A 19949-nucleotide genomic window follows, 5' to 3' on the forward strand; every position below is an offset into this window, starting at 1 on the left:
CCCACACTGACTTCGCGGCGCACAGTGGAAAAATGATGCGCAAAACAGTCCGACGAGCTTTCGCTAAAAATAAACTCGGCCCACACAAATGCGAAGTATTTGTTTTAGGCTTCCACGGCGCGCAGCGCTTGGGAACCAGACGAATCAAACTAAGCAGCCGTCCAAGTTTGTGCAGATAGTGTTTATTCCACGGGGCCCAATGAAATCCGTGCGTAACTTTTATTTGGACACCGAGAAAAAAAAAACCAAGTCGGACTAAACCTGAGATCGTCACTGAACACACAAGCAAAAGTTGTTGAACAGTTATTTCAATTATAATAGAAGTTAAACTTAAAAATACCCTTTCAGTAAGTAATTAGCCCCACTGTCACGCAAAGTCACATTTAACTTCAAATAAATGCCTTCCAGTTGTCCAGCTTTTCTCTGCCATCCCAAGTAAGACCGACGTTTAATTTAAATATAAACAGCTCTTTTATTCTGACTCAAAGCCACCTGAAACTGACCCCTCCACCCACACACCCACCCCTTTACAGTGTCCCAACACGAGGTCCTGCTCCTGCTGCCTGCCGGCAGCCGTCAGACGTTCGCGTTATTGCAAGCGTTTCTTCGACCGTTTATCCTGCGCGGATTGGCTGCTGGGGGCTGAAGTGGTCTTTTCAGTAGCTGCTTCCCTCACTCAGCTCGTCAATGAGCTGGAGCCAGCCAATATGAGGCACATCGATCGTCCTAAGAGAGCGTCCCCTAATTAGTGCATGCGTGGCTCCAGGACAGGCAGCAGGCAGGGCAGCACGGAAGGAAAACTCCCCAGATACGAATCTCTCTCACCGTCTTGTCTGCGGTGGAAAATGTGGTCCGATAACATCAACCTTCTAATAAATGAAAAAAAAAAAACAACAAAAAAACCCCACTTCGCATAAACGCTGCTTTGACGCGCGTGAAACGCAGTCTGCGTTGCTCACAGAGGAGCTTCAAAGAATCGCGAGGTAAAAGACGACTCGGTTTGGAACGCATCCAACGCGCCTCGCGGCGCTTATTTTCAATTAAACTGCAATAGTGGAAGAAGCGGATCGCGCCGATTGACGTCGCGCACAACAGCGTGGGGAGGGTGGCGAAAACGATTTTTAAAGTTAGCGCAGTGCAAGTCAGTGGAGTGGAGTGTGTGTGTGTGTGTGTGTGGGGGGGACGATAATTACGGGAAGTTTATTATTATTATTAAGTGTTTGTTTTTTTTTTCTTAGTGAAAGCGTCCCGGTGACACATTCTCTGTGCAAGAGAGCAGCGCGTATCGGAGCTCCGGGAGGAGGAGGAGAGGTGGAGATGGTAGGAAGGGGGGGGGAGATCCAAACTGGCGCTACGACGAGTCTCCGTGCGCAAAGAATAATCCACTGCATTGCAAAGCCTAGTCATACAGCAAGTGTGCCTGTATGAGTGTAACGCAAAGTCATATCCGAAAACACCTGCAAGACTCGGCGTGTGAGTGGGGAGAGAGCGAGAGACAAAGAGGTTTCCATCAAGTAGACACGAAGGTGAGCGGTGCAGCCCCCGCGTCCCGTCTCTTCCCCCAGCGCTATACCTTTGATGAGACAAGAGATTATCAGCGTCCACTCCGACCAAACCTCCCCCGCGACACACACACTCCGCGGCACACCAACAGCCCACACACACACACCGCGGGGATGCCCTCCAACTGAACTGAACTGTGCATAAACGGAGCAGCAGCGCTCGCTCGCCTTTGGCAGGGCGAGGCTGGATTCCGTAACCTTGTTTAGCGCAGAAGCTCCCGTGTGCGCGCACGTACACGCGTACACACACACACTACCTACCCTCAGCCCCACAGGCACACTCGCGCTCTTCGTCACACAACAGGGTGCGAAAAGCCTGAATAGTCACCTTCGAGGACGGCGCCACTTTCAAGTTCGCTAATCTCTGGGATGTCCTTCTCACCTCTATCAGCTTGACAGGACAGTTGTTAAAAGGACAAACTCATGCTCGGATAATTGTGTGTGTGTGTGCTATTTATCAACCACATGCCACTGCCCCGCCGAAACGCACAAAGACCACCCTATGCGCTATTCTTAGAAGTGGCCGATCCTCTCCCCAGTCTGCGCACAACACTGGACGATCGCGCTTAGATTCAGCCCCACGAGGGGACTGTTTTTAATCAAAAACACACCACATGAAAATACAGGATAATTTAAAACATCTTGGACGTTATACTGCCATTAAAAAACAGAGCGCTACACGTTTTCGATCGTCACGCGAGGGATTTCACATCAAAGACACGTTAAGGAAAATAGGTTCTGATTTGCCATTGATTGCCTCACCTGGTTAATTGGTGCAAGTTCCAACCGTGCTCAGCGCGCCCCAACTCACGCCTTATTTTTTCTTTTCTTCTTCCCCCCCCTGTTTTTTTTTTTTCCAAGTTAACTGGAAGGGCAGCGATCCGTGCGTACGTAGACTTGCCCGGTCACGGTCCTGTCCGCTGGAGACAGACGATCCCGGCCAGAGGGAGAAAAAAAACAACTAAAAGTGCCTAACAGGTTACTCACTTGTCATAAAACAAAACAAGTCTTACATATAAAGCTTTGGGTCTTTATTCTTTTGTCTACAAGCAGCTCTCATCCATTCCACTATGTTTCAAGAGGAGTTTTTGCTGCTGAAAATGTCACTTGGGTTTCCATAAAGCAAAAACAAAAAAAGATCCTGCGCCGAGCAAAAACAAACGGCAGGATACAGAGAAATCCACTAAAGAAAATCCGTTAAGGTCCTTTAAGTCGGAGAGCACTGCGCCGTATGGCCCGGACCCCTGAAGGATACAGGTGACGAGGTCGGCGGAATCGCGGAGAAATTAATTCAGCTCGGCCGTACCGCGCAGCAGCGCCATGTTGGGTTTCAGCGGAGCACGCCGTCCTCGGAAAAAGCCCCTTTCTCCAGCTCTCCGTCACTCCATGTCCTCTCCGACAGCGGAATCTGTGTCGCAGAGGGTTTGCTGAAGGTTATTCCGTGTAGCTTTCCGTCCCGCGCGTTTCCTTCGAGGATCGTAGACAACAGCCCGGTCGGAGCCCTCGGTTCGCACCGAGGACGCACGGAGCTGTACGGGGAGTGCCGCACAGAATGGATGAGCGCTGCCGAGACCGTGCGGCTCGTTCCACTCCCACTCGCGCAGCTCTACCCAGAAGGCCAGTCGGGAGACCGCAATTACCATAAGCCTCCAGCTCACGGCACTCAACTGCGCGCGCACGCGCAAAGAGAGACACACACAGAAACACCGACACACACACACGAGAGCCGCCGAAACTCCAAAACAGGAATAGCTGAGGTTTTAACCGAGAATAATTCAGTGATGAAAAATGAAAATAGGTATTTGACTAAAGGAAAAGTTCAATGAAGAACTTGGGTTTCTAGATCTCAATGTGCAGTTTAGTAACAGATACAGGGACATTTATGTTTAAATATATAAAGAGACATAACGAAAAGTTACATATATGCATGTAAATCTGTTTCTGTCTCTTGACTGAGTGAAGGTAATTAAGATGGCCCGATACTCTAACCTAACCACACATACATGGGGGGTTATGTTTTTAACAGCAGCATCTTCTTAGCTTCCTTATTTCATCCACATCTTCGCGAATGTTCTAATTTTGACTCCACTGTTTTATTTTCAAATTAAATGCCAGTTTGGTCCGTTTTCTCCCTGAGATGAGATAAGGTAAAATCAGCGAAGCACAAGGCAGTGGAGACACAGAGAGAAGAGGGGGAGAGAGGGGGAAGCTGCTCAAGGCTGGGGCACATCTGTTAAGGCTCCCATGTCAAGTAAAGGAGGAGGAGGCTATGAATATCAAGCCTGAGGTGTGTGGATCGTGTGCCTGCATGGGTGTGTGTGTGTGTAGGGGAGAGAGAGAGAGCTCCAGGCAGAAAGAGAGGAAAGCCAACAGACAGACACACAGACAGAAAAACAGACAGACAGAAGCAGAGTAGGAGTAGGAAAAGAGGGAGACTTGGCAATGGAAGGTCTGGCTGCATTTGCCACAGCTGTTGAAAGTAGGAGTTAAACCAGACAGTCACACACAAATAAACAAAGCTCACAGAGCACTCACATATGGACGCGTTTAGAAGCTCAACTCATCGCAAAGGCCAAAAGTTTGGCGTCAGAGGCACGTGGAATTGAGAGAAGGGCTTCTTCTGTGAAATGAAAAGAAAAGGTAGCTGGGTAGGCGCACAACAAGAGCAGTGCTTTTTCAGGCTGGACATAACTCAAGGTGAAAAAGCCATGGTGCAAGTTTCTATTGCAGGCAATTTAAAGAGCCTTTTATTTTTTATTTTTTTCTCCCAAACCTAAATAACTTCAGGGTGAACTGCCGGGCACGTTTGCCCTGATCAGCTCCACCTGTACCTCTCAAAATGAGACCTATCCCACTGCAACCACAGCTGCTAAACCACAAGACAGCTGAGCCCCGTGTTCACACTTAACCAACTCGATGTGAAAGCGCCGTTTGCGAGGTGTTAAAATCATTGTCATTCGCGTTGAAATGTTTAATCAATAGGAAAAATGGTTTAATTGCTTTTTATTTCTCTTTTTTTTTTGGTCAACAACCTATAAAATCATGCATCTCAGCCAACATCTGGCAAGAAGTGGGGCAGGCGGGTTACTCTGCTCAGTCTCAGCTGGTTAAACCTCTCTGCAGTTCCTTCCTTCATTTTATGACCACATATGTACAACCAGACACACTTTTTTTAACACTTCTTTTTCGCCTGTGTGTCTTCAGACAAATGAAAAAGCTTGAGTTAGTGAGCTGTCTATGCTGGTGCTGCTGTACAACAAGGCTGCATTCAAAATAATTTCAGCATTGCGTGAAAAAAGGAAACGCCTTGCTTCATTTAAATGATGCTTGTCCACTGACGCACCAGGTGTTGCCCTGCAGAACCTGAAAAAGTATAATCAATTCAATGTAGATTGATTTGTACAGGACCAAATCACAAGAACAGTTGTCTCAAGGTAGTTTATATTGTAAGATAAAGACCTTCAAAAGAAAAGAGAAAGCGCCAAACAATCAGATGATACCCTGTGAGCAAGCACTTCGCAATAGCGAGAAGGAAAAACTCCCTTTTAACAGGAAAAAATCTCTGTCAGAAGCAGGCTCGGGGAGGGCAAAGCTATCTGCCTTGAGCAGTTGATGGTGAGAGAAGAGAGACAGGAAAACATTCATAAAGAAGCAGAAAAAGTCTGACAAAGAAATCTAAATCTGAGTCAGCTTTTATCAGATAAAGTAGCACGGGACTGAGTCATGCACTGTTGTTGACATAACTCTAAAGCTGCTGCAACAAGACTCCAATCAAATCACTACTGATGTGACTGCAAAATGAAGCCATACTCTGACATTTAAGTTGTCATTTAAGTTCACGGGCCACATTTAGAACATAAACTAAAATTTCATCTAGACTGGGCTCTATTCACTTCAGTTTTATTTTGTTTGCATAAGGCCAAATCACGAGCGCAGGCGTCTAAAGGCACTTCACACTGTAAGGTATAGATAATACAATAATACAGAGAAAATCCTAACAATCAGACAATCCCCATATGAGAAGGGCTTGGTGACAGTGATAAGAAAAAAAACCCTTTTAACAGGAAGAAACCTGTAGCAGAACCAGGCTCAGTGAGGGGCAGCCATCCACTGCAACTGGTTTGGTGTGATGGGAGAGAGACAGTACAAAGACACACTGAAAACACAGAAAGTGGAGTATAAACACGTAGTGAGTGAAAAGAGGTGGGTGAAGAAGAAATTTTCATTGCATCGTGGGAAACCCCCAGCAGCTTAGACCTACTGCAGTGTAACTAAGGGAGGATTCAGGGTCACCAGATCCAACCTTAACTATAAGCTTTATCAAAAAGGAAAGTTTTAAGCCTAATCTTACAAGCAGAGAGTGTGTCTATCTCCTAAACCCAAACTGGGAGCTGGTTCCACAAAGAACAAACAGAACAAACAGTTAAGAAACAGAAGTATGATGGGCTCTTTGCTCTCATTACAATGAAACACTACCATCGTGACCCAGTGAAACACGTGGGCACGGCCCTATGGTGTAAGCACTATGGCAGGCCGTGGTTATTATCTTTGTAAGCAGGAAAGTTTGTAAAATGAAAATGATTCAGACCTCTTGTTTGGATTGCAACACAACACTTCCTGGTGCAGGAAAAAGAAAAATGCAATGAGAAGTCCTGACATCCTCCTCTGCCTTTCATTAGAAATCTTCACACTTTGGACATATTTGGACCTTTTAGCGGACCACTTCTGAGCCCACAGGCCGCATGCTTGGCACCTTTGACCTTGAAGGTTAACGATGACAGAAAGCTTCACTGCCACAGAGCAGGTTCACGTCACGGTTTCCCAGGAGCTGTTGCCCACTCCTATTTCACCAGCTGGCGAGGATGTAGCTTGTCGTTCAAATACCTCACTTTAGGAGAGGCTGAACAGGAGCTGCTGACAGATGGGACCGTGTGTAACACATAACACACACCATCCAATAGACTTTTCATGTTGGTTTTAGGAGCATGACAATGAATGGATTACATTAAACAAGAATAGAAGAATTAGGCAATATTTGAGTCTTTCTTAAGAAAAAAAGAAGAAGATAATGAACTTGGCTGAATGAGACTTGTAAGATAAACTTTAACATTCAGTCACTTCTGGTGGTGTTTTGCTTTCTCCTCCACTTTTCCTGTGGATCTAAGGGAGGTAACGGAATTGCAATAACATTTTGAAGAAAAGGCCCAGGACGCACAATAATCTTTTTATTCCATCAAACACAGCAAGCCGAGACTCTAAACTACGCATTCTGGACTATCCTGGTTAAGATGTATTATTTATGTAGTTACAAGCGGCAGCTGGCATATGACAAACTGCCCTCGTAGCTCTGTAGCCAGATTTTGGTTCTGCTAAAATGTTTCTTTCCAGGCTAAAGAAATATGCCAACGTTTATTTCCCCCCACTACATATAACACCATCTTTAGCCTTGGCAAAGTGAGTGTCATGCTCTACACGTTCAGCCACATTGCACCATATGTCCCATTTACTTCTGCTGCCCAGATTTTTGCAGGTAGGATCCAACCTGGCAACCCTGAGATCTCCTAGCAAAGCACGGGCTGTTTGTGCTGTTAGTGTAAATACTGGCTTATAAAGGGATTCGGCTTTATTATGAGCCTCCATTTAATACAAAGTCACCAAGAATTCTCTCAGAAAGATCGTTTACAAATATGGAAAACCTACAGTGCTCACGTGACAGAGTCTAGAGTCAGGAAAAAGGAAGTCAGAGGGTATTTTGGAAAGACAGACATCACTGCACACACCCTCTTCTCTCCCCTCCAGCTCTGACTCGAGGGGCGCTGATGGCAAGTGGCTCTCTCCATCACTCACTGGGAAACTGGATTAGGATGAATATTGCTGGGAGAAACCGCAGGGCAAACCAGATTTCTGGCGCTGGACACAAAAACACACAGCTGCAGCTCCAGAAAAACACCTTCGTTGACAGAGAGTCTGAGGGAGACACATAAACAGGTCTGGGGAGAGCGAGTCCAGCCCTTTTTTTCTTTTTTCATAATGGCCTCACTTTTATGGCTGTGTGTGAACTTTGCGGTTTGAAAAGCCAGCCCCGAGAACAGCATGTGCCTTTGAAAACCCTCTCGGTGGATGAGAGTGACAAAAACATCCCGCTTTAAATCGTTATGCCTTCCTCTCACTGCCATTTTATGTCATGTCAGAGAAGCACGCATGTAACGTGTGCATCTTGTTAAAAGAACCAAAACAGCGTGATCACACACGCGCGCAGACACAGATGCATCCTGGTGTGGAAAGTGCTGCACTCTGGGGGGTCACAGCGATCCAGCCATCTGCTGTTGCAATCAGACACTGAAGCAGCAGCGGCCTGGCAAAACACGCAGTTCGCATGGTGAGTTCACATGTGCACCTTCGGCGCACGTTTTGTCAGATGCCTAAAAACGGAGACATAAAGCCACACAGCGCCGACACACATTTTTTTAAGGGGGCTCACTGCCAACACACACGCACGCACAAACGCACACACTCCAGTTAGGCAGGCGGGCTCAGATTGCAGGAAGCTCTTTGCACGCAGCTCAGTCCACAGCAGCCGGTACTAATCAGCACAATCCACCTGCAGATCGTTATGGATCGCTTACTGCAACTCAAACACAGAAACTTGCCTGAACACTCGCTAGCACGCACAAGCCCGGACATGTGCACGTGTGCAATCAATAGATCTATGCTCGCTTGCAGCACGCCGTTCACGACAGTCCACACTCACTGATGTTTTTCTTTGTTCGAGTTCACCTTAAAAACGGTGACTGCGCTAAAGCGTGGACACCTGGGGGGGGGACTCATTTGCATATCTAATAACTAATCGTGACTTTTTTTTCTTTTCTTCTCCTTCCTAAGTGTAAGGCCCCGCCATCAGTTGCTTTAAATCACTTTTGTCTAATCTGCAATTCAAAGCTCCGCGGTTCGTGCGAGGACTCGAAATGCGCTCTGATACAGGCTACCGAAATATCAACACAGAAGCCGCTCTCTCTCTCTCCCTCTGTGCCACACCAGCGCACGATCACGAGCGCGCGCACACGCTCTGGCACGCACATGCGCGCACCGCCGCCCCCCCACCCCGGTGTTGTAGGGCTAACCGGTTCCCCACAGGCGCGCCACGCTGTGTTAGCGCGGCCTCACCGGGGATAATTACAGCCTGGCGCGGCAGGGCGAGCGTGGCTCCGAGCCAAAACGCTGCTGCTCGCGAGAGAAGCAGAGCGAGCGAGAGAGAGAGAATAATTGGAGCGCTGAGAGACATTAACCTATAGATTAAGCCCTAATCAATAGGGCTGCTAAATTCATCGATGCGATCAATCAGTGGGCTCATGACATAAAAAAAAATGCGATCCCTGTCACGCATTTCTTATTTCGACCTTGGATGGGGTGGTGGTGGTGGTGGTGGGGATTTGAAACGGCAATCCCCGCTTCCAAATGCGCGCGCATAGAACACTGAACAGACCCGTCTCCCTCTCTCGCTCTTTTTTTTTTTTTTTTTTGGAGAATATGAAAACCTTCAAACGAACCTTATCTGAGAGGAAGGAGAAGCGGTGGCGGCTCTCAGCAGCGCAGCACAAGAAAGATCTCCCCCCCCCCCCTGCCTTCCCTCCTCCTCATCCTCCCCTCCTTCTCTCTCGTCTGTCGGCCTCTGTCGAGTTCCGCTCATAACCTCGCCACCCACCCTCCCAGTTCCCCGCCTCTGCCTGCTTTCCGCTGCTGGCTGGGAGCGCACACACGCGCGCGCGCGCACGGAAACACGCACACACCTCTTTATAGCTCTCTCTCGCTCTGACACGCACCCACAAGCATGCACACACACACAGACACACAGGCAGGCAGCGTCAATAAAAAGCCCAGCGCTGTGAGAGGCCGCCGGCACTCCACTCCCCCCTCCTGCCACTGCGATTAGCGGAGGCTGGCTGGCTGGGGAGAGGCGCCCCTCTGTTATCTGGGGCGGTGGCAGCCTGTGTGTGTGTTGAGAGAGAGCGAGGGTAGAGAAAGAGATTAATTTAACTCTTTCGGGGCCGGATCGCAGCGCTTAAAGCGCCGCTCGCTGCTGCACTGTGCTCAGGCAGCAGCAGTAGCGGGCCTGCGGTTGACACGCTGGGAGATAGGGACGTTAAACAGACGATTCGCAAGCGACAGCTATAAATAGGAAAGATCGCGGCCACTGAGGTCACGTCATTGGTGGTGTTTCTCGAATTTCAGGGGATTATTCGAGTCACACACAGGCAGGTTTTCTGCACAGCTTATACTGATATTTTTGGACCAAATCCTCAGAGGTTAAAATGAAAAACCTGAAAGGATCGTGCAGCCTGTTGGCAGCACCAGGAGAGACTGCATACGATGTTTAGATTATAGGGCTGGAACAATGACGCCTGGTCGATTAACTGATCGACAGAAAAGAAGCAAAGCTGCTTCTGGCTTTGTGTGTTTGCGTTGGGGAGGCAACACAAATATTAGATATAAGGATTTGGGGATTTGGGGCTATGCGTGATGGTGAGGGGCGTTTGGACTATTTTCTAGTACATTATACTGAATTCCGAGTGGATGCAACTTTTTGTTTGTTTGTTTTCAAAATTCTCTTAATGTACTAATTTGGTCTGTGGCTAGAACTTCGTAGGTACCTCAGTACCTTCTCGTAATATGACGCGATTTTGTCAAAGCCGTTACGCAGAAGGTGACCTTCGACATCTCGACGCAGCAGTCGTGACTGCAATGGCAGAGATTAGGGTCCAATTTTTTTAGTGGCAGGCCTGTCCTCCTGCAGACCAAGGCTCGCGTCCCGTTTTTAACGCTTTTTTTCCTGATTGGTTTTGGCGCTAAAAACTACTTGGTTAGATTAAGGCAAGGATCGTGGTTCCGTGTAAAACCCGCCCCTTCAAACTGGTAACCCTGTGAGTTAAATATGAGTTGGGAACGAGCGACCATCTCAGCGCTTTACGCACAGAAGCCAAAGGACACTGTGCGTTAATGATCCGTGCCAGCAGTCAAAATAACACCCCCTGAGAAGAGAACCGGCTGAGTCGAAGCATCTGGGGGAAATTGATCATTTCAGCTTTTACGAAATCCTGATTCATACTCTAAATGGAACCTGATGGTATCTGTCACATAAGTGGATTCACATTTGTGTAGACACTGAATCATTTTGTTCCAAACTGCACTGTGATTGGGCAAATCCGTCTCGTTTTTAGTGACGCCTGGAAAAACCACGTGGAACATACACTTAGAGCATTTTCACATTTCGATATCTTAATAAAGCTGTGCTCCCCAAAAATAGAATTTTGGTATTTGGTGATATTTGTTCTGTATTTACAGTTTGATCAGATCTGCTCTGAGCAAATGATCACAGACCCAAGGTCAGCGTTAAGAGGACCTGAGGATTTTGCACACTCTTCTTCTAGATATTTAAGCCCTCGACAACAACACCAATACCAACACCTTAAAAAAAGAGACTAGGCTAAAATCCATCTTTTGTGCCCCTATACAGATATCAAAAACCGAGTAGTTTCTTACTCTTACAGCAGAGTAAGAAACTTTTGCAGCTGCTACTCTGGTTTTGCCAGATTTGATGACCATGCGTGAAAGACAGTTTTAAGATTTTTGTACACTGCAGTCAACTTTTATAGCATTTGGTATTGTTTTTATGACCACAAAAATGGCCACATTAACCTGTTGGTTGGCCACCTGGGCAAAAGGTTAATAATAATAATAATAATAAGGGGGTAGGGGTCTTACACTGGGCCACTTTATAATCCAAATGACCACAAATTGAGAGGCATAGGGGAAAAGGAGCCCAGTTTACAGGTTTCTTTACATTTGCAACAACTTCCACTCAATTATTTAGATCAGTCATGCTGTAATCTCCTCATTAACCTTCTCCAGCCTTTTTTTTTTTTTTTACTGTAAGCAGCCGGTGAGCTGGTATTAGGTTATACCCTCCCCCAACGATGCCTGTAAATACTGCCGGGGCTCTAAAGAAACAACAACAACAACAACAAAAAAAAACAGCAGACAGGGCTCCCTGTGGAAGCAGAGCAGAGCAGCCACAAACACCCATCAGGACTGCCTGCCTGCCTCCCTTTGGCTCAGAGGTGACAGAGCTCCAGCTTGTTTTTCAGCGTCTGCTGCTGCGCTGTCGCCTCTCCCCTCTCTCTCCACTTCTCCTCTCCTCTCTGTTTCTGTGCGTCACAGCTAGGTCATGGCCGGACTCCAACAATGGCTCTGGTTTCTCGAGCCACACGCGCGCACACACACATACGCACACACACAAAGGCACCAGGAGCACACAAACACTGATCTGACAAATGATAGGGTGGCGAGGCGAGGCGAGCTAATAGTAGGCAGTGCGCCTGCTGACATGCCCGTGGGCCGCGGGTGTTAAATTGTATCCAATTACAGCGCATGCGACGATATGAGGGGGGAATAATAATTCTTCTTGCGTGACAGGGAGATTCGCTTATTTCACGGGATCTTTATATGAAGTGGGGGCGCAGGGCTCGATGTGTTCACACGTTTGTGGGCAAGCTGTGTTGTCTATGCACGTGGAGGAAAAAGATCTGGTTTTCCGGAGGACACGTTGCCCATGATCCATTAATCAAAATCCAGTTAATAACGTTTGGAGATGGGCAGGGTCCGGTAGAGTCCGACCAATAATTAATATCCATTATTTAAGCAGGCCCCGCCTAAAACATGCTTGAATGTACATACACGTAAACAGACAAACACTTTGCAGGCAGGCAAGTGGGAATGAGGAATGGCATCAATGTGAAAATGAAATAAACAGGCCTAGTCTCAGCTTTGTTATGAAATGTCTCTCCTGCTCATTTATTTGATGGAGTGCGCAGCCGAATCAAGCGAGCAACAGTGCCAAGGGTGGGGGGGGCAGTGTGCGTGATACGGTGGTGTGATTGTGAACTGCAAACCAAAGTTTCACCCAGGTGTGGCTGACACTCGGCAGAGAAGATTTAAAACAAAAAGGTCAAGAGTTGGTTTTCGTAGTTCAGTTTGGCAAAGACGGAGCTGACGGCTGGGAGAGATCCGACCGTCATGAAGGCTTGAAACCAGAAAAAACCAAATGGGCTGTGGTAGAGCATAGCAGGTGGTTCACGCTATTAGCCTGACAATCAGCGACACTGTTCCTTACTTCAAAACAGGCTGGCAGAGGCACCTTAAAGAAACAAATAAAATAAATAAAAAAGTATCCGTGTGTGTGTCTACGAGGGGATTTATTTGACTAAAAGCATCTCTCTGTAGTTGTTCATAAGGCTGTGCGTGTTGAATTCGGCGCTGCTTGACTGACACCGCCGAGCAGCAGATCTGGACCAAGAAAAGAAGTTTCATCTCAGCCCGGTCCAAGGCAAAGTACAAAAATAGAGCGTACAGTTAAATATGTACAATACATTGATCTGTTATAAATAGTGTATAACAAACAAGTGTAGTATTTTTCATTAAAAAAAAAATACAAAATAACCTTCCAGAAATGAATACATGTGCAGCAGTTGCATCAACAGTAACAAAAAGCAGGCAGAAAACAAATACTGTGAGGAAGGTGACATGGGTGCTTTGGGATTTAGTTGCCCTGTTGAGGCATCTTGACTGTTTATAACCCCTCCCACTTCTGTAGTTCAACTCCGCACCCACATCCCCCCTGTTGGCAAGAAAATTGTTCAGTAGCAGGATCAATCTCAGGGTAGATGCAGATGCTTTCACGTCAGACACACGGGATACATCTTAAAGGCCTCCTTTTCAACTAATCTCCTGCAGAGACGTGAAAAGAGAATGCTAAAGGAACACCTTGTTATGATTGCCTTTCAGCGGTCCTTATGGGTTCTTTTTTTTCTCCATTTTATTGTTCTGGCATGCCGAAATGCTGCAGACGTACAGAATACGATGCAGAGAGGGAAATCGTTTCAAGACCTTTTTGGGAAGAAGCAGATGCGTTTAACATCGAGAGGATCTTTACAGCGCCTTAGTCCTTCCCCTTCTCTTGTAGTAATGCGCTGAGCTGGAGCTCTGTTCAGTATGTGTGGTGTGTGTGTCTTTAGGATATTAAATAGTAAAGGATGGGGATTAATAATGGAACCTGACAGCTCATCTCCGGCTCCTATCTGCCTGACTGTCCCCCACAATCTTCCCTTCCATTCCCTCCCTACCTCTTTTTCCTCCCTCTCAGTTTCTAATCTGCTGCGTTTCTCTCTGGCTCTGACCCTCCTTCGTGTTCCTTCCCTCCATCTCTTTTGTCTCCCTCGCTCTCCCTCCCTCCCGCTCTCTCAGGGCCCTCGGTCTTTCAGGGTCATGTCAGGAGAGTAGAAGAGCACATTGGTGTCATCGTCATCGCTGAGGTCGGCCAGGTCAGCCTGCGTGTAGCGCACCGCCCCGGGGTAGTACTCTCCAATCCGTGTTCTGTCACAGAGCCGTGACTGCAGAGCCAGCTAGAAAACAGACACGCATACAGTTTGGAATTAGTACACACCACTTGTACTGGTGTAGAAAGGATGTTCACACTAAAGCTCAAGACTCAAATGTTTTTGGCCATTAAATTAAAAACAGTGCCCCAGGTAGATAAAAATGAAAATATTAAACCCCAGATTTGCATATCCAAGGTGTCATCGTGAAGCTGTGGGTCGCCGGCCATAAGAACCAATAATCCCCTTCAAGTTCATTTTCTCATGCACCTCTGGACCGCTTTAACCCCGTCTGCTATTTTTTAAAGCATCCATGTTACAATCTTTAATGTGTCAAAACGTTGGCCATTCAACTTCAATTTCATTTTGGCTAAGAGACGAGACTGCACGGAGGCAGATTTGCTGAGCAGACTGAGTGGGAAGTGAAGGTCGCTGTGGTGTGACCAACAAAATCCCGCCTTTTCAATGCAGTGTGTGCTGGAATAGGATGGCACGAGGAACAACTGAGGTCGTTAAGCATTGAATGTTCTGCCTCGGGACGCAACAGTAAAACTTTTGTTATGGTGACATTAAAATGCTTAAAATTCTATATACTAGTGTGAGAAGTACGAGCCGCTGTAAAGGCCCACTTATGCAGAGTTAATTTTAAGACTGTGGCTCTGCTAGAATCTTTGGTCATCCTGCACAACACTAGATTCCACCTTTTGTAAATTTCATGAAAGCAGCGTACTTCAAACAATATGAAAAAGAAAAAAAAATCAACGGCAGTGCAATAAAACTTTAATGAGCGTCTAAATCTGAAGAAGAAAGTGTGCAGCCCTACATCACTTAAGCATGAACTGCTTTGATGTGTGCGAGTAGCGGGAGAAAATAGCCTAACTGTCCAGTCAAGCCTGAGCATGTAAATGATATGCACGCTTCTAAACGCGCTCACAAACGTCAGGCTCATGAGAGGCAAATGAGATTCTGCTCAATTGAGTTTGTACGTGTGAGCAGGGATATCGATGCACAGTGCCCTAGCCAGCAATACTGAAACCGGGAAAACGTTTAGTAGATTACACTGGATCTGGAAATCTGGAATTTTCCTGTTTATCTCAGTCACCATTCCAAATGAAAGTGGGAATAACGGTCCACATTTTAACTTTTAAGCTGCCAAAACACCTTGTCTTGTGTTTTGGCTTCTGCTAAGCCCTGGAAATCATTCATAATGCAGTCAAACCACCCTTCCCTTCCTTGATTGCATTTAATTGCTTCACTGGTACTTGAAAATCCCCTCAGTGTGGGGCTGTTTTCGATCTAACAAAGAAAATTACCTATGGAACTCAAGAGTGAACAATTACATAAGCTTGTTTGGGTGAGAGGGGGGGGGACTTTTGTCCCCTTTCAATCTCGCAAACATTACAAAATTCACAGCACAAATCTCGTCTCTGGGTTCCACTGACTTTGGTTCTGTCAGATGAGCTAGTGACTGTGAAACGGGAATGTGATTAATGCACAGCAACTGTTTTTATGCTTTTTGAATGGTGTGATTATGCAAACCGAATCAGATGTTTGGCTGTTTTATATTTACATTTATTCAACTGGCAGATGTTTTGTTTAAAGTACTGTTACCGAGCCAAGCCAGAGTAGCTCACAGTTCACAGTTTTTTTCATTGCAGAAGGACAATGTGAGCTACAGTAGGATGGAAAGATGAAGGGTGTTTAGACCAGTTTAGACTGGGATTTTAAAATCCACATTGCTACCAAGACTAGGTCTTGTTCCATTGCAGATCATATGAATAGGACTGCTCACAAACCTGCATGGGATTATTCATGTAAGTGGGAGATGTGCTGATGGCTACTCTGCTGAAATACCCAGAAAAGAGTAAAGAAATGCAGAGTGACATATGCCGTCTTTGGCTGGTTGAACCTCAGATGTGCTGCTGCAGTTTGGATTTATTTATTTATTTATATATATATATATTTTTTGTTGGGGTTTCACTGGCAGCCCAGCCAGAAGGGAATACAGTACACATACACTATAAGAGAGCAAGGGGGAGGACTGAACAGAGGTTTAACCAGCTGAGCCTCAGCAGCGTAACAAGGCTTTGTCTGCCTCTGCTTAACACACGACAGCTGTGATGCGCAGTTATTGGTGGACAAAAGGGGGCCATGCTCGTGTGGGCACGCGGTGTTTCCACTAAAAAAAAAACCCAAAACCCCAACAACAATCGTGTTTTAAAATCAGCCTGCTTTGCGTTAAGATTGCCACGATACCGAGACATGTAGGGCTTTGGAAGAGCTTCCTTTCCTGCGTGCACACTCATAAACACAGAGAAGGAGAAGTGAGATGTGAGCTCATTGCAGAGCCACGGGCGGTTCAGCTGTATGGCTAGAATGCAGATCAATATCAGGGTAGGAGCGAGAGGAAGAGGGAACGAGACGGAGAGTACACAGGTGGGAGGGAGATGCTGGAGAGCAGCAAAAATAATGTAAGATAGATAAATGCCAGAGATGCTGTAACAGGGTACTGGGAACAGAGGAGACAGCAGAAGAGTACGGCGAGGCAGAGATGGGCAGAGAGAGGGAGAAACAGAAGAGCGGCTTCACTGCCGCGAAAGAGGAGGAGGGTGGGGGAAACCGAGGACTAGATAAAGAAAGAGATGCCGTGACAAAGAAGCAGGTTAATGGAAGAAAATGGGTTTAAAATAAATAAATAAATGCGCTTCTGTTCACAGTAATAACCTGGTTGTGTGAATGCATGAATCAGATCTGTAACCAGAAGAGGCCTCTCAGTGAAAGTGTGTTAGTTTTCGTTTTAGTTAGACCGACTCTCCTCACGCTTAAATTTAGCTTCAAGAGGAAGCGAGGAGGAATGGAAATATCCGCTAAAATCACGACCTGGTCCGATTTCTTTTTTTGTTTTTTGGTGTCATGATTTGAGTTTTAATCTGGTGTGTGCCGAGTCTTTTACTTAACTTTGTAATTCTCTGCACTGCAGTACGAAACATAACTGGCAGGTAGGCTTACTCACCTTAAAGGTCAGTGTCTAACTAAATTTAGGGGAAAAAAATGAATGGCAGTGAAAATGTGTGGGTGTATGCAGCAAAGGCTATTTGAAAAATTTAACAGCTACAATTTCTATGGCTCAAAGTAAACAGTGTACTGAAAGCCACCGCGCTTCCTGTGTTTTTGCTCAATCTCTCAACTGAAGCTGGCCGATAGACATCGTGCAGTCAGAGTGTGCTGTGCTTTTATGTCTCTAGTGACGAGGACCCATGTCCACTGCAAGTCTAGACTCAGGGAAACCCAGTGGTATTCACAATCATGCATGCTAGCCTAATAATCAGCCTGAAATGCCATTAAATTTAATCTCATTTCCATCCTGCAGTTTTATTTTTAGTTGACATGGGAGCTGCTCGAGTGGCTGCCAAGATCATTTATTTTGTAAGGTTTTTTAAAAAAAACATGTAAATTAGTTATTTTTAGCAAACTCTGCAACACGATCTTTCACACGTCACCATTCAAATCAAAGCAGCTACTTTTCATAGTGAGAGTGGAACAAATTGTGGATGTTTTGAGGGATCTAAATGTGGTGCCCAAACTCAGCGTTGCTGCCAATTTGCTCCAGTGGCCATTTGCAAGCACTGAAACAAATAAATGGCACATTTTTGCCATACCCTATAAAATGCATAAGCCTTTCTTAGAACTCACAAAAGTGCTTTTATCTGCACTGTCTCATCCTAATGTGCTATCTATGCACTGAGCAGAACAAAACTGGCAGGGCCACGGAAAGCAATAATAATGCCTTTTTGCTATGTGCTGCATAAGCCAAAAGGGAACCTAATAAACTGAGAACAATTCAAAATCTTGGAGTCCAGTATCAAGGTTTAAAAAATACCAATGGCACAGTACCAGGCATGTTTGAATGACTGAACATATTGGATATTAAAAAGGTACTCCGCACTTAAATGTTGAGTTTATTGAGCTATAAACTTAATGATATTACTGTCACTATTACTGGGATGAAACACGTCAGTGCTGGTGGTAATGACATTTCTTTGCAAATAATAAAAACCTGAATGTCACTGTTTGAAAATGGCTCAATAAGCAATCTACTGTTTTAAACCTTGCAAAGCCAGACTGCCACAGGTCAGACTGTTTAGGGCTCATCAACATGTCTCAGATCAGCTCAAATCAGCTGTGGGAGAACCCCTCCCACCCCTTAGTGTTTCATACTTGAATGATGGAAACTCATTTACATGAATGTCTGCCATTTCCTGCAAACGCTCTACTTAGGGTTTTTCAGTTTTGGTGCAGTGGTTTGGACTTGTGCTTTTGAGGGCTGCGAAAGCATCACCAGACCCTCACATAGCTCAGCAATAAAGGTGGCAAGATGCCCCCTTTTTAGTGAGAGACAAAGACACACAGAAGCTTTAAGCAGTATCCGCGCTGGAGCCAAAGGCTTGAACTGATGCAGCACGAGACCAGGATGGTCAGGACCAGCATGGCCTTCCACCACATTAATGTCTGTTTCAGCTGATTACGGATTTCTTCACCTCAAATAAACCCTCTGTGGCAGACATGTGTCTCTTTCCATTTTCTCTGGGCTGGAAAAGAGAGTGGGCAGCCCTCTCCTCACCCTTTCTCACACTTTTTCCTCATTTTTTTTTTAATACGTGGGGGTGGAGTTAGATTAAAAACTGTGGGTGAACTAACATTTTAAGAGGTCTCTACCCAAAGTACAGGTGCAGATGCAGATACAGCAAATGCATTACATTACAGTCGACGCATGGAGTCCACTAGTGGCCTGAAGGTGAGCTGTGGTATCTGGGTATCTGGTGCCAAGATGTTAGCAACAGATCCTTCAAGTCCTGTAAGCTGGGAGGTGGGGCCTCCATGGATCAGACTTGTTTGTCAAGCACATCCACAGATGTTTGATTGGATTGCAATCAGGAATTTTGAGGGCAAGTCAACACCTCAAACTTGTGCTCCTCAAACCATTCCTGAATCATTTTTGCTTGGTGGCAGGAAGCATTATCCTGCTGAGAGAGGCCAGCGCCATCAGGGAAACAGTGCTTAGGTTAGGTGGTAATAATCATAGCATCAAAAGTAAAATCCACATGGATGGCACGACCCAAGTTTTCCAGCAGAACATTGCCCAAAGCATCACACTGCCTCCGCTGGCTTGCCTTCTTCCTATACCACATCTTGGTGCCAGGTGTTCCCCAGATAAGCGATGTACACACACCTGGCCATCCACATGATGTAAAAGAAAATGTGATTTATCAGACGAGGCCACCTTCTACCATTTATTAGTGCGGTTCTACTGCTTGAGTTCCCATTTATGCTGCTTTCGACGGTTGACAGAGGTCAGCACGGGCACCCTGACAGTGTTGTTTTTCATTTTTGCTCCTGGTACTGTATGACGTCAAAGAGAGCGGCTGTCCCTAATGTAGTCATCTCAGGCACACAGCTCTGCCTGTGAGCACAAAGGTCCCATCCACCTGCTGTTTAAAGCCTCTGTTTATGAGGAGCAGCGAATCGGAATAATGATGGATCGTTATGAGCTGTAAATCACGCAAGACTACTATCGCAGAGTCCAGGAATAAAAACATGAAGGTGGGAACGAGCATAACAGGTCACCTTTAATTAAACTGATTTTCTCCGCCTACCCAAAGCAACAGCCACCAACAACTTTTCCAAAGTACGTATGGCACGAGAGAGCAGAGTGAAGACACCTAGGGAGAAGGAAAAAAGGAGCCTACCCTTTAAATCATGCAAATGTACTGCAGGCAAGCAGCAACAGAGGCAGAGAGGGAGAGAGCGCTGGTGAGTGAGCACGAGGAGACAGGGTTAGGAGGGCCGGGGTGGGGGTGGGGGGGTAGGGTTGAAAGCGCAGATTCGTCGCTTTGAGAGAGGAATGTTTTGACGCTGTTGCAAAACCCTCCACACCACCACCACCACCCCCTTCTCTCCC

At 46.2% G+C, this 19949-nt stretch overlaps 2 protein-coding genes across 3 annotated transcripts in view; both read right to left on the bottom strand.

The window, feature by feature from the left end:
- Positions 1 to 9249, bottom strand: part of bcor (BCL6 corepressor) — a 38519-nt gene extending 29270 nt beyond the window's left edge. Inside the window, exon 1 of the mRNA XM_084954572.1 lies at positions 9110 to 9249. Within this exon, the coding sequence (XP_084810698.1) occupies positions 9110 to 9249 (140 nt within the window). The remainder of the gene's footprint in view (positions 1 to 9109) is intronic.
- A 3543-nt stretch (positions 9250 to 12792) lies between these two features.
- The window catches only part of LOC146370890 (cyclic AMP receptor-like protein A), a 52010-nt gene continuing 44853 nt past the window's right edge, over positions 12793 to 19949 (bottom strand). For both annotated transcript variants that reach the window (XM_084955005.1, XM_084955006.1), the window contains one exon: positions 12793 to 14017. In XM_084955005.1, the coding sequence (XP_084811131.1) occupies positions 13856 to 14017 (162 nt within the window). In that variant the 3' untranslated portion in view covers positions 12793 to 13855. The remainder of the gene's footprint in view (positions 14018 to 19949) is intronic.

The sequence above is a fragment of the Perissodus microlepis genome, chromosome 16 (assembly GCF_051167445.1).
Source record: "Perissodus microlepis isolate ML-2025 ecotype Zambia chromosome 16, ASM5116744v1, whole genome shotgun sequence".
Lineage (NCBI taxonomy): Eukaryota > Metazoa > Chordata > Actinopteri > Cichliformes > Cichlidae > Perissodus > Perissodus microlepis.